The sequence below is a fragment of the Mastomys coucha genome, unplaced genomic scaffold (genome assembly GCF_008632895.1).
Source record: "Mastomys coucha isolate ucsf_1 unplaced genomic scaffold, UCSF_Mcou_1 pScaffold18, whole genome shotgun sequence".
Lineage (NCBI taxonomy): Eukaryota > Metazoa > Chordata > Mammalia > Rodentia > Muridae > Mastomys > Mastomys coucha.
In genome coordinates, this window is record NW_022196900.1 from 91,247,024 (window position 1) to 91,261,619 (window position 14,596).

The 14,596-nt window shown below is 48.5% G+C and overlaps 1 protein-coding gene across 3 annotated transcripts in view; it reads left to right on the forward strand.

The window, feature by feature from the left end:
* LOC116096822 (blood group Rh(D) polypeptide) overlaps positions 1-14,596 on the forward strand; it is a 35,069-nt gene that overhangs the window by 14,111 nt on the left and 6,362 nt on the right. For 2 of the 3 annotated variants that reach the window (XM_031379035.1, XM_031379036.1), the window contains exons 3-6: positions 8-158; positions 8,156-8,318; positions 10,421-10,584; positions 12,121-12,258. In XM_031379035.1, coding sequence (XP_031234895.1) covers positions 8-158; positions 8,156-8,318; positions 10,421-10,584; positions 12,121-12,258 — 616 coding nt within the window. The remainder of the gene's footprint in view (positions 1-7; positions 159-8,155; positions 8,319-10,420; positions 10,585-12,120; positions 12,259-14,596) is intronic. The other variant, XM_031379037.1, reaches the window with a different exon arrangement.

The window sequence follows — 14,596 nt, forward strand, 5'->3', positions numbered from 1 at the left end:
TTCTCAGCATCCAGATGGCTACCATGAGCACCTTGCCTATGCTGATCTCAGCGGGTGCTGTCCTGGGGAAGGTCAACTTGGTGCAGCTGGCTGTGATGGTGCTAATGGAGGCAATGGCCTTTGGTGCCATCAGATTTGCCGATGAGAATGTCTTCAAAGTGAGTTCCTGGTGCTGTGAGGGGGACCTTGGAGAAGGTGGGGAGGTAGGACGCTACCCCAACTGGAGCTGCAAGTGGTTAGACTCCACCGAGGGTTAAACACAGTAAGCAAGGGCCTGGGGCTTCACGAGGTTTTGGTTATATTCATTCATTCATTCATTCATTCATTTTATGTATCTGGGTGCTCTATCTAAATGTACACCTGCCTGCCAGGAGAGGGCATCAGATCCCTTGTGGTCGCTGGGAGTTGAACTCCCAGGTCAATTCCCAGTGCACTTAACCACTGAGCCATTTCTACAGCCCCTTCATAAGGTTATTAAGGGATGCATAAGATTAATTCCCAGAATGCACTAGTCAGGGTTCTCTAGAGAAAGAACTGATAGAATGTGCGTGTGTGTGTGTGTGTGTGTGTGTGTGTGTGTGTGTGTGTGTGTTATTAGAGTGTCTAACAGGCTGTGGTCCAGCTAGTCCAACAATAGCTGTCTCCTAATGGAAGTCCCAAGCATCCAGTGGTCATTCAATCCACGAGGCTGGACGTCTCAGCTGGTCTTCAGTAGACACTGGAATCCTAAGGAAATAAGTTCTAGCACCCGTGAAGGACTAAACTTGCCAGCAAGAGTGAGGGCAAGCAGGCAAAGAGCAAGCCTTATAAACTTCGCTGTCTAGACGGAGTGGCCCAGATTTAAGGTGGATCTTCCCAGCTCAAAAGATTGGGACTTAAGGTGGATCTTTCTGTTTTAAAAGATTCAGTCAAGAAAAATTGCCCATGGGAGTACTCAGTCACTTGGGTTTCAGTTCATTCCAGATATAGTTGGCAACCGTGAATAGCCATCACACAAAGTCACCCTGGCAGTGGTCCAGGGAGTTACAGGTCAAGTGTCTTATTTTAGGTTTATGGGGTTTTTGCTGTTGTTGCTTTATTGAGACAGGATCTCACTCTGTAGTCCTGGCCAGCCTGGAACTTGCTTTGTAGACCAGGCTGGCCTCAAACTCACAGAGAACTACATCTCCCTGCCTCAAGAGTGCTGGGGTTAAAAGTGTGCACTACCACACCCACCCCTAGTGACTTCTTTTAAAGCAATCTTGTGTGTCATCTCGAGGTCAGCATAACCTTCCTACTTAGAGGGATTGCTGGGAGTCTAGGTTTGAAGCCAGCCATAATGATAATGGTGCCAGTCCGATGGCTTTCCCAGTGCCTCTGCCTGAACCGTGACCCTGCCGTGACCCCGAGGGATGAGATGGTCAGCCTTCCCACCTCATAGATGAGAAAGCCAATGCCCAGAGAGGGGAAGGAACTACCCCAAATCACACAGCACCATCGCAGCAGGGCCCTGTGGGCACCGGGGTCTTGGCCTCTATTAGGAGTGAAAGCGCTGGGGTTGGTGTCAGAGCCTGAGGTGCACCGCAGCTCTGCCTTCAGCACAGTCCCCAGGATAGCAATCCAGATAACTTCTTAGTGCCTCAGCCTCTTCATTTGCCTCTGGAGGGCAATGCCACTGCCTCAGTGGTCTGGGGAGTGCATGTATTTTTATTTTTAAAATTTATTTATTTATTTTAAGTATATGAGTACACATATGAGCCATCATGTGGATGCTGGGAATTGAGTCTCTCTAGCCTGGCTCACTCCAGCCCAAAGATTTATTTATTGTTATATGTAAGTATACTGTTGCTGTGTTCAGACACACCAGAAGAGGGCGTCAGATCCCATTACAGATGGTTGTGAGCCACCATGTGGTTGCTGGGATGTGAACTCAGGCCCTTCGGAAGAGCAGTCAGTGCTCTTACCCGCTGAGCCATCTTTCTCCAGCCTGCATGTGTTAATCCACTGATATAAGATGGCTCTGTGGGAAAGAGTGAGGTTGCTCAAGCATGAGGATCTGAGTTCAAATTCCCAGCACTCCTGCAGGATCTAGGTGCAGTTGAGGACATGCCTGTAACCACAGCACTGGGGGTCGAGGAGACAGAGATACTGCTGTGGTATGCTCCCTGCCAGCCTGGCTCCAGGCTCAGTGAGAGACCCTGTCTCAAGGAAATAAGGTGGAGACTGAGCAGGACACGTGATGGTCTGTTTCCATAACCTGAACACACACACACACACACACCACAGACACACACATACATACACATACACACACCACACACACACACACACACACACAAACACACACACACACCACACACACATATACACACACCACACACACACACCACACACACATACACACACATAAACACATAAACACACACATACACACACACATACACACACACACCACACACACATACACATACACACACATACACACACACATACACACACACACACCACACACACACATACACATACACACACACCACACACACACACCACAAACACATACATACACATACACACACCACACACACACACACATACACACACCACACACACCACACACACACACCACACACACACATACACACACACATACACACACATAAACACACAAACACACACATACACACACACACATACACACACACATACACACACACCACACACACATACACACACACCACACATCAAAAGAAAGAATCTTAGTTATGGTTTCTTTTTTTTTTTTAAGATTTATTTATTTGTTATATGTAAGTATACTGTAGCTATCTTCAGACACACCAGAAGAGGGCATCAGATCCCATTACAGATGGTTGTGAGCCACCGTGGTGTGGTTGCTGGGAATTGAACTCAGGACCTCTGGAAGAGCAGTCAGTGCTCTTAACCGCCCAGCCATCTCTTCAGCCCCTTGTTACGATTTCATTGCTGTGATAAACATCATGAGCAAAGCTTGTTTCAGTTTACAGACTGCAGTCCATCATGAAGGAAAATTAGGGCAGGATGTAAGTAGGGTGGAAGCCCTGGAGACTGGATGCTTACTGCCTTGTTCTCATATGACCTTGCCTAGGTGTAGTGCCACCCATAGTGGGCTGGCCCCGCCCACATCAATTCACAGGATGTAAGCAGGGCAGAAGCCCTGGAGACTTGATGCTTACTGCCCTGGAGATTGGATGCTTACAGCCCTGGAGACTGGATGCTTACAGCCCTGGAGATTGGATGCTTACAGCCCTGGAGACTGGATGCTTACTGCCTTGTTCGGCTTGCTTTCTCATATGACCTTGCCTAGGTGTAGCGCCACCAGCAGTGGGCTGGCCCCTCCCATATCAATTCACAGCAGATGTGTCCTCAGTCACACCTCAAACCCCAACTCCGCCATGGTTTCTTTATACTTTCTTGGTCTGGACACCATAGTTCTTGCCCATAATTCACAGACATAAAGTATGGCAAGGACGTGTAGGGAATGTCACAAAATTCCATTGACTGCCTTTAAATTTTTATCAACTACCTAGAACATTGGGGTGTCCTACATTAGAAGAGATTGGTGTGATATTATTGTTATTTGTTACTCAAATTCACAATTCCATAGTCATGGAATTAATGTGCTTTTGTGTAGGTAGTTGCATATTATTATAAAGATACCATAACAGGAAAACTGTATTTCAAAGGAAAAAATCAATTCGAATGACTGTCCTTTTTTTTTTTTTTTTGGTTTTTGGAGACAGGGTTTCTCTGTGTAGCCCTGGCTGTCCTGGAACTCACTCTGTAGACCAGGCTGGCCTCGAACTCAGAAATCCACCTGCCTCTGCCTCCCAAGTGCTGGGATTAAAGGTGTGTGCCAGCACTGCTCGTTTGTTCTTTCTTTCCTTCTTCCTTTCTCTCTTTTTCTCTTTCTTTCTTTCTTTCTTTCTTTGGGATAAGTTTCTCTGTGTAGCCTTGGCTGTCCTAGAACTTACTTTGTAGCCAAGACTAGCCCCAGACTCAGAAATCCTCCTGTCTTTGCCTCTCAAGCGCTGGGAGTAAGTGGGGGTGCACCCCACCCCCACACCACCCAGCCATGTCTATGTATTTAACCATCCATGTTGGTGGTGCAGTTGAGCCCAGTGAATCAGAAGTAATATCTACTGAGAGGAGTCCATAGGAAGCTTATGACAGGAGGAGCGTGCTCACTGGAGAAGGCTTCTGTGGCTGCCATTAGTCAACAGAGTGTGCAGGCCAATCTGGCTGGGGTGGGGGCAGGAGCGGGGCGGGGAGGACATTTCCTCAGTTGAGGTTCCCTGCTCTCAACTGACTTTAGCCTGAGTCAAGTTGACAGAAGACTAGCCAGGAGACAGACAGATAGACAGACAGACAAACACACACATACACACAAAGAAACAGAGAGACAGAGACAGAGAAAGAGAGAGAGAGAGAGAGAGAGAGAGAGAGAGAAAGAGAGAGAGGAGGGTGGGAGGGTGGTGTGGGGGGAGGGGAAGAGAAGGGAGCAGATGTTAGGATGCAGAACAAGGGAAACTCCGTTTACTTAAGATGGGAGACGCCTGCATAGCCGTTAGAATAATCTGGAAATACTGAAAACTCAGAAAGATGACCTGTAAGCGTCACATTTGAGGCAGAGAGGGAAAGACTTTGTCTAGTTCCCTCACAGGCAGAGTAAGGGGGACACAGGATGGTCTGCCAGCTCGATTGGATGTCCTCAGGGAGACCCAGGGTCAAGGCAGTGCTGGAGGAGGAGGGCAGGGAGGAGGGGGAGCTATCACCCACAAGTATGGGAAGAGCTGGCTGGAGAGGTAGAGCTGGTGAGACCACAGATCACCTTCTATGGCCCTGGAGGAGCTTGTGGTCAGTGCAGAGGCCATGTGCAGCTTCTTCGGGGCATGTGTGGAAGAAGGAGAAGGTTGGGGTGCTGCCAAGGGAACCCAGAGGCCAAGAGCAGTGACAGATGGGGCTGTCTGCAGGGCCAAGAGTACAGCAGGGAGCCACGGACTGAAAGCTGTAGAAGGGGGGGAGAGCCCTTCTGAGTCCAGGGCCTGCACCAGCTGAGTCACTGATGGATTCCAGGCACAAGGGGGGGAACTTAGTACCAGAATCTCCAGGTTCGCAAGGTGCATCTAAACTCTAGGTGACTAGAAAGTGACTAGAGGCTTCTGAGGCCCAGGTGACCTGCATCAGTTGGGCACATTTTGTCCTTAGCTTTCTCTTTACTAAAGAGCAGGTTTCCTCCCCTCCCAGGCCCTGGCTTTCCCTCGATTTCCATTCTAGAGCAGAGGGGCAGGACATGTGTTATGGTAGCCTCAATCCAGGGAGCTGCAACTGACAGAACATAGTCCTCACAGTAAAACGGAGTCATCGAGACAGGTTAAGACCAGAGGTTGGGTACACTTGTAATCCCAGGACTGGGACCGGGGAGACAAAAGGACCAGAAGTTCAAGGCCATCTTCAGCTATGAAGCAAATTTGAAGCTAACTTGAACTTGTACAAGGACCTTGTCTGAGAAGCACAACAAAACCGGGCGGTGCTGGCACTAGCCTTTAATGCCAGCGCCTGGGAAGCAGAGGCAGACAGATTTCTCTGAGTTCGAGGCCAAGCCTGGTCTACAGGGGGAGTTCCAGGACAGCTAGGATGACACAAAGAAACTCTATCTTGAAGAGAAACAAAAAACCAAAACCACACCCCCGCCCCAATAAGCGCTAGGGAGACAGCTCAGTGCAGCAAAGTGTTTGCTGTAAAACTCTGATGGCCCGAGTTGGAACCTTGGAACCCACTTAAAAGGTAGCTTGCTGGAGGACTAGAGACGGCTCAGTGGATAGGAGCACTAGACGCTTTCCCAGAAGTCCTGAGCTCAGTCCTCAGCCCCCTGTCAGGCAGCCCATGAACAACTATAACTTCAGGGGATATGACACCCTCTTCTGGCCTCTGAGCATGCTCAGATACTAACACACACACACACACACATGCACACGCACGCACACACACACACACGAAAGAAAACTTTTTTTCACTTTTATTTTGTTTTCTAATTATTTAATTAATTTGGGTTTTTTTGAGACAGAGTTTCTTTGTGTAGCTATGGCTGTCCTGGAACTAGCTCTGTGGACCAAGCTGGTCTCAAGCTCAATAAATCACCAGGTGGTGGTGGCGCACACCTTGAATCCCAGCACTTGGGAGGCAGAGGCAGGCGGATTTCTAAGTTCAAGGCCTGGTCTACAGAGTGAGTTCCAGGATAGCCAGGGCTATACAGAGAAACCCTGTCTCGAAAAACCAAATTAAAAAAAAAAAAGGTGTGCACCACTACTATCTGGCTTAATTTTTTTACATTTGACTAATTAGTATGTGCATGTGTGTGTGTGTGTGTGTGTGTGTGTTTAAGGTAGGGTCTCATGTTTCCCAGGCCGCTCTTGAACTCACTAAGAATCAAAGCTGTTTTGAACTTCTGCTCTGCCAGTCTCCATGTTCTGAGGGCCAGGATTACAGGCAGGTGTCCTACGCCCAGTCTAAGTGATGCTGGAGATTGATTCCAGGGTTTTGTGTATGCTAAGCAAGCATTCAACAGAATGAACTATATATAAGCACAGTTTTAGGTGTATGTGAGGCACGGCCTCAGGTTTGCAGCTCAGGCTGACCCTGAAATCACAGCATCTTCTTACTCCAGGGTTCTGTGAGCTGGGAGTGCAGGCATGTCCTCTTGCTGGTCCTTAGCTGGTGAACTTGTATCTTCATGCATGAGCAAGGCTCTTGGCATCATCTGCCCATGTGAGAACTTCCCAGGAGTACTTGTTGTGTATCAGTCTTTCTCAAGACTGTGGGGAAAATGCAACTGTGGGGGACTTCTGCTGTGGAAGGAACAGTTACCAGTAAAAAGTGAAATGGGCAAAAGGTGTGTCCTGTTAGTGATAGATCCTATAGTGAGAGATGGCTCGGCGGTTAAAAGCACTGACTGCTCTTCCATAAGTCCTGAGTTCAAATCCCAGCAACCACATGGTGGCTCACAACCATCTGTAATGGGATCTGACGCCCTCTTCTGGTGTGTCTGAAGACAGCTACAGTGTACTCACATACATGAAATAAATATATCTCTAAAAGAAAAAAAGTAAAGTAAACCATAGAAAGGTGGTACAGAAATATGAGGGGTGGATAAGACACCAGACACCATTTGGGAAGCTCCAGCAAGCAGCTTTCTAGACCAGTCCTGGAGGCTGTCTGTCAACAGCAGCCAGCCCTGGGAGAGTGTAAGGATATTGTGTCTGTCCAGAGGTCCCTGTGTCTCTCTGCCCACACCCTTCACACATCTTGCCCTCTGGTTATCCTAGAAAGCAAACTGAGATGTACCAGCTTGTTGCTCACTCCCAAGGACTGACCACTTCTCCCCCCTCCCTATTCCCCTCTGCCCAGGGAGCGAGCATTTCAAACTGTGGTAGTGAGAGCCAGCCCGCTGGAGGTATGAGTGAGGAGTTGGAAGCAGGCTGAGTGGAGGTGTAGAGGGAAGGGAGGTGAGGCAGAAGCAAGTAAAAGCAGAGTTCACAGGGTCCCCCTGCTGGTCACAGAGAGGAGAGGCACCTTGAGGGAAGTGGAAACCTCTGGCGGATTCCGAGCAGGCACGCGGCAAGCTCTACAGCTGTTCGGAGACTATTCAATAGGGACAAGGGTGGGAACAGGAAGTCCTGATGGAAGGTTATGGCAGAAATTTGGAGTGTCCCTGAAGGTAGCTTTGGCCAACGCAGCAGCAGTGAGGAGTGAAGAGCCAACCAATTCTGCATGGTTTTTTTTTTTTTTGGAAGACCCTGAAAACAGCCTTTACTCTAAATCCACTAAGAATGAGGCCCGAGGCTTTATTAAACTTACTGTGTATGAGGCGTGAGCAGTATGAATCCAGAGGCTGTCCAGCTATGGCACGCTGTTACACTGTTACAGGACAGGCCATGTCACTTGTCACTCCAGGCTTAGCTACTTACCGGCTGGCTCTTTTGAGACAGAAGCCAGCTGGCTGAGCTAGATAAGCTCTGAAAGGCAGGTCCGAGTTCAAGTCCTAACCCCCCAACCCCCCAGGAAGCTCAGGACTGTCTCAGAGGGCCAGCAACCCCTTTGCCTAGGACTCAGACACTCACCCAGCCCTTGTGCTCTGTTGCAGATGAAAGACCACATCACTATGATGCACGGGCACGTGTTTGGGGCCTATTTTGGGCTGACTGTGGCTTGGTGGCTTTCCAGGTCTCTGCCGAGGAGAGTGGGTGAGAACGCTCAGACAGAAAAGGCTCAAATGGCTACGAGCTCCAGTCTGTTTGCCATGCTGGGTAAGGACCAGAGGGACCTGACCAGAGTCCAGACACTATACAAGCCCTGCTGCGAAATCTCTCCTTGGCTCTGACCCCAAATGTCCCTGTCCCTTCCAGAAAGACCCTTAGTTTCTAAATATGTTGTTGACTTGATAGATGTTGGATTAAGCCTTTCCTTTTAGGGGACATCTCTCCAATAATATTTGGTGGAGACTTGGGTGTGGTAATACACCCCTGGACTACAGTTCTCAGGAAGCTGAGACAGGAGGATTGAAAGTTCAGAGAGAACTGTGGTGGCACAGGCATCCCAGCACTTGGGAGGCAGAGGCAGGCAGATTTCTGAGTTCAAGGCCAGCCTGGTCTACAGAGTGAGTTCCAGGACAGTCAGGGCTACACAGAGAAACCCTGTCTCAAAAAACAAAACAAAACAAAACAAAAAAAGAGAAAGTTCAGAGAGGCTCATTCCACTGGACTTTAAATAAATTTTTATCTAATATTTTTGTCCCTACCAGTAAGGAAGCCTATTGGCAAGTTAACATTTTGAAGAGAAGCAAAGAATTGAGAAAAAGAAATGCAGAGAGGAGCTAGAGAGATGGTCCAGTGGCTAGAGCACTGGCCACTCTTGCAGAGAGGAGCTAGAGAGATGGTCCAGTGGCTAGAGCACTGGCCACTCTTGCAAGGAAAACAGAGTCTGTTCCCTGTGCCCACACAGTGGCTCACAAACACCTAGAACTCCAGCTCCCCATGGTTCTATGCCTTCTTCTGGCCTCACACACAGGCATCAAGGCAAAATACTAACGCATGAAAAACACTTTTAAAAGATTATATTTTTTTTAGCCGGGTGGTGGTGGCGCACGCCTTTAATCCCAGCACTTGGGAGGCAGAGGCAGGTGGATTTCTGAGTTCGAGGCCAGCCTGGTCTACAGAGTGAGTTCCAGGACAGCCAGGGCTACACAGAGAAACCCTTTCTTGAAAAAAAAAAAAAAGAAAAGATTATATTTTTTTAAAAACCTAGGGATTTATAGGCCAGAGAGATGGCTCAGTGGGTAAAGATTCTTGCCACCAAAATTGATGACCTGTGTTTATCCTTGTGACATACAGTGGGAGGAAGATTTCTTTTTTCTTTTATTTTTAAGAAATTATTTATTTTATGGGACTGGAGAGGTGGCTCAATGGTTAAGAGCACTGACTGCTCTTCCAAAGGTCCTGAGTTCAAATCCCAGCAACCATATGGTGGCTCACAACCACCTGTAATGAGATCTGATGCCCTCTTCTGGTGTGTGTGAAGACAGCTACAGTGTACTTAGATATAATAATAAATAAATCTTTTAAAAAATTATTTATTTTATGTATATGAGTACACTGTAGCTGTCTTCAGACAAATCAGAAGAGGGCATCAGATCCCATTATAGATGGTTGTGAGCCACCATATGGTTGCTGGGAATTGTACTCAGGACCTCTGGAAGAGCAGTCAGTGCTCTTAACCTCTGAGCCATCTCTCCAGCCCAGGAGGAAGATTTTTGTTTTGAGACAATCTCATATAATTGCCTAGGGTAGCCTGTAGCTTGCTATGTAGCCCAGGCTGGCCTTGAACTCACTGTTATTTTCCTACTTTAATATCCTAAGGACTGAGGTAATGAGTATGAGTGACCATACACCTGCCCTGTGTTTTTAAAAAGAATAGATTTGTGGATGAATGTTTCACCTGCATGCATGTATGTGCACCAAGCGTGTGACTTTTGGATCCCCTAGAACTGGAGTGACAGATGGTGGTGAGTCACCATGTGGGTGCTGGGAGAAAAATCCAGGTCCTCTGCAAGAGCAGCCAGTGCCCTTAACCACTGAGCCGTCTCCAGCCTCTACACTGCACGTTAAAAGAAAGCATTTGGCCATCAAAGACTAGAGTGAGGCCTGGCCTTTGTAGATTTCAGCTCTCTGGGCCCTAGATCTCTGGTCTGCTTCCCACCAACCTTGGACTTTCAGAGGGGAGCGGTGACTAGTCCCCAAACTGGAAAGTGACCAGCTTCACTTGCTAGCTTCAGGCCATGCCTCTGTTACCCTGGACGACTGCAAACTCAGAATAGGGGCTTGGTGCTGGCTAATGGCCCTCTGCCCTCCAGGTACGCTCTTCTTGTGGATATTCTGGCCAAGTATCAACTCTGCTCTCCTGGAAGGGACAAAGAAAAGGAACGCTGTGTTCAACACCTACTACGCCCTGGCAGTCAGCACGGTGACAGCCACCTCCATGTCAGCCCTGAGTCACCCCCAAGGGAAGATCAACATGGTGAGAGGGAAGGCCGCCCCTTGGGCAGCACATGTGTCTCTGTGCATAACACCTACATTTATGACCCTTACCCAAAGGGCCAGGCTGGGTGAGGGCGCTCCAGTGACAGGTCCTTCTATGTCCCTCATGTAGGGAACATCAGACAGGCTGTCTGGGGGTTGGTGTGTGTCTTTAAATCAATCAATATTAGGACTGGAGTTTAGAGCTCTTAGGCAGATCTTCCAGAGGACCTGGGTTCAATTCCCAGCACCCACATGGTTGCTCACAACTGTCTATAACTCCTGTTCCAGGGGATCCGACACCCCCATACAACCATACGTGTGGGCAAAATGTCATTGTGCATAAAAAAGAAAAAGAAATCAATATTAATCACACAGACCTGACTGTAGATCCCATTTCTGCTAGCTATTGAAGCCAGCCACCATGAGTGAGAGACAGCAGAACAAACTGGAAGTAGCCAGCCTTTCTCTCCTCAAGAAATTTCACTGGGAGGTGGTGGCGCACGCCTTTAATCCCAGCACTTGGGAGGCAGAGGCAGGCAGATCTCCGTGAGTTCGAGGTCAGCCTGGTCTACAGGGTGAGTTCCAGGGAACTGAAGGGTCACAGACAACAAGGCTCCTCTGGTTCTGCCAGGACAGAGGGCAGTAATGGAGGAGTGACCCAGGAACTAGGGACAGCGTGGTCACAGGGACCCAACCAATATGAAGCTATTACTAATGAAATGCTAGTAGTGGCTTCTGAGATCTGAGCCAGACCCTGGGCTAAGGGCTAACTCTACGCTTCCAAGAACTCTTGAAGTGCCAGGCGGTCGCGGCATACTCCGTTAGCAGAGATCTGACGCCCTCTGCTGGCCTCTACAGGCATGACACATGCATATAGTGTACAGACATATATGTAGTAAACAGAAAAATAAAAATAAATAAGTCTTTTTACAGTTTAGAAAAAGAAAGGATATAGCCGCGTGGTGGTGGTGGCACACGAGTTTAATCTCAGCACTGGGGAAGCAGAAGCAGGTGGATCGCTGAGTTTGAGGCCAGCATGGTCTACAGAGCGAGTTCCAGAACAGCCAGGAGGACATAGAAGAACCCTTTCTTGAACAACAACAACAACAACAACAAAAAACAAAACAAAACCAAGCAATACCAGCCCCCCCCCAAAAAAAACCAAAAAACAGAGAAGAAAAGAAGAGAAGTCCGGATCTTACCATGTCGGGATCTTCCATTTTATCTAGGCTGGCCTTGAACTCAGCATAGTCCTGTCCTAGCCTCCTGAGTGTTGAGATTAGGTTACAGCTCATTGTATCACAACCTGTTCTTTTAAGTGCTCAAGGGTGTCCAGTGAAAAGGGCTATTCCCTGAGCTTGGTGGAACCTGCGGATGAAGGTCACTCGGTGCGATGGCCAGGAAGGGATGACTTCCGGATCCGGGAGCCTGGGTTATCAGGAGGCTGCTCACGGCCAGTACGCAGAAAGGCTGTGGGTAAGACAGCGCCCTCTCTGAGCTCCACTTCTCCCACTCACAAACTTTTGTTCTGCAGGTTCACATCCATAACGCAGTGCTGGCAGGGGGCGTGGCCGTGGGTGCCCCGGGTTGCCTGATTTCTTCTCCTTGGATTGCCATGGTGCTGGGCCTCACAGCTGGGTTGATCTCCATCTGGGGAGCCAAGTGTCCACGGGTAAGGAGCTGAAGAGCTACCACTCTCTGCTTTGCCTAGATCCAGTGGCGTCTAGGTCACTGGGTGGCTCGTGGATGCATGCAGCAGGGATGGACACTTTCTTAGGTCAGATACAAGGCTGGCCATGCCCAGAGACGTTTCTGTCTATCATTTTAATTTTTTAATAAATTAAATTATAGCTGGGCAGTGATAGTACACACCTTTAATCCCAGCACTTGGGAGGCAGAGGCAGGCATATCTCTAAGTTCGAGGCCAACCTGGTCTACAGTGAGAGTTCCAGGACAGCCTGGGCTATACAGAAAAATTCTGACTCACACAAGCAAAAAAACAATTAAATTACATTTATTTGTTTGTTTGTTTATTACTTATTTATTGTAAGTGCCAGTAGAAGTCAGAGGATAACTTGTATAGTCTGTTCTCTACTTCCACCATATGGGTCCTGGGATTTGTACTCAGGTCCTTTGGAAGCAAGCAAACGCCTTTCCCACTGAGCCATCTCCCAATCTAGGTGTAGGTTTCTGAAGGCTGAATCTAGATAATGTTTCTACTCAAAGGAGAGATTTGCCAGCAGTTTGCTTTGATCAAAACTAAGTTCCTCTGCTTTCTGCTTTTCTTTCTCTCTTTCTTTCCTTCTTTTTTGTTTGTTTGTTTGTTTGTTTGTTTTTCTAGACAGGATTTCTCTATGTAGCCCTGGCTGTCCTGGAACTCACTTTGTAGACTAGGCTGGCCTCGAACTCAGAAATCTGCCTGCCTCTGCCACCCAAGCGCTGGGACTAAAGGTGTGCGCCACCTCTGCCCAGTCTGCTTTTCTTTCTCTCTCTCTCTCTTTCTCTCTCTCTTTCTTTTTTGAGAGAAGTTTTCTCTGTGTAGCCCTGATTGTCCTGGAACTCACTCTGTAGACCAGGCTGGCCTCAAACTCACAGAAGTCCACCTGCCTCCGCCTCCTGAATGCTGAGATCAACTAAAGGTGTGCGCCACCACAGCCTGGCCTTTTCTTTCTTTTAACAACTTATGTAATCTGAAATCTCTGAGTTATTACCTACTAAATCCAATATTCTATCCTTGCTACCCTGGACCCAGTTGGGGAACCCTCTTGGGCCACTAGCCACCCTGCCCCTGCCCCCAGCTCCTACATGGCCGCTATGTTCTCCGTCCCACACTTTCTCAGATGTGGCATCTTTCTTCTCCTTCTCCCAACATGGCGGATCCCTCCTTCCTTCTCCTTCTCTTGGTCCCATGCTTGAGAAAATACTGTGGTCTCACCTCTGTCAGCCCTGCCCAGCCATTGGCTGCTGGCATCTTTATTTGCCAATCAAATCCAATTGGGGTCAGGGTCCCTCAATGTCTTATACGTGGACATATGGCTTCCCATACAAACCATTTTGGGCATTCAAATGAACTCGAGAATATAAACAGCCTCAGAGGAAGTCAGGATTGTGAGGCAGGAACTGGTGTGCAGATTGAGCGAGGCTCACTGGCTTGCTCCCCATGGCTTGCTCAGCCTTCATTCTTCTAGAACCCAGGACCACATAGAGGTGACACACCTCACATATCAATCAATAATCAAGAAAATGGCCCCACAAGCATTTTCTCAGCTGAGGTTCTCTCCTCCAAAATGACTCTAGCTTGTGTCAAGTTGTCATAAAAGTGGCCAGCACCAGTCCCTTGATGTCCTGGCGCCTCATTTCCCTGGACTCTTTTGCCAGGTTGGGGTGGCTCTGTCACTTTGAAGATGAGACATTTGCTTGTTCCTTCAGTCAGTCCTTTACCACACACACTTTTTTGTTTTTTTTGTTTTGTTTTCCGAGATAGGGTTTCTCTGTATAGCCCTGGCTGTCCTGAAACTCACTCTGTAGACCAGGCTGGCTTCGAACTCAGAAATCTGCCTCCCTCTGCCTCCCAAGTGCTGGGATTAAAGGCGTGCGCCACCACTGCCCGGCCATCACACACACTTTAATCCTTCTTCTACCCCAGATAGACACAACACACTGATAAGCACTGGAAGAACATCTAAGCTAGCCAGGACGGGTCAGAGTAGAAGCCAATACTCCTGGAGGGGAGGTGGCCTTAGCTGGGCGGTGGACAGGAAGTGGGCTAAGCCAGGCAGAGGGGAAAGACATTCCATGTGGGGGCAGTGCCTTCAAATGCTCAGTGAGAGAAGAGTGTGTGGCCCAGCTGAGAAGCGGGTATGATCCCAGCAGGTTTGGGTTAGCCAGGACTTTGGTGAGACCAGCATCTCAAGAGGTGGGATGTGGGGGCTGGAGAGATGACTCAGTGGTTAGGAGCACTGACTGCTCTTCTGAAGGTCCTGAGTTCAAATCCCAGCAACCACATGGTG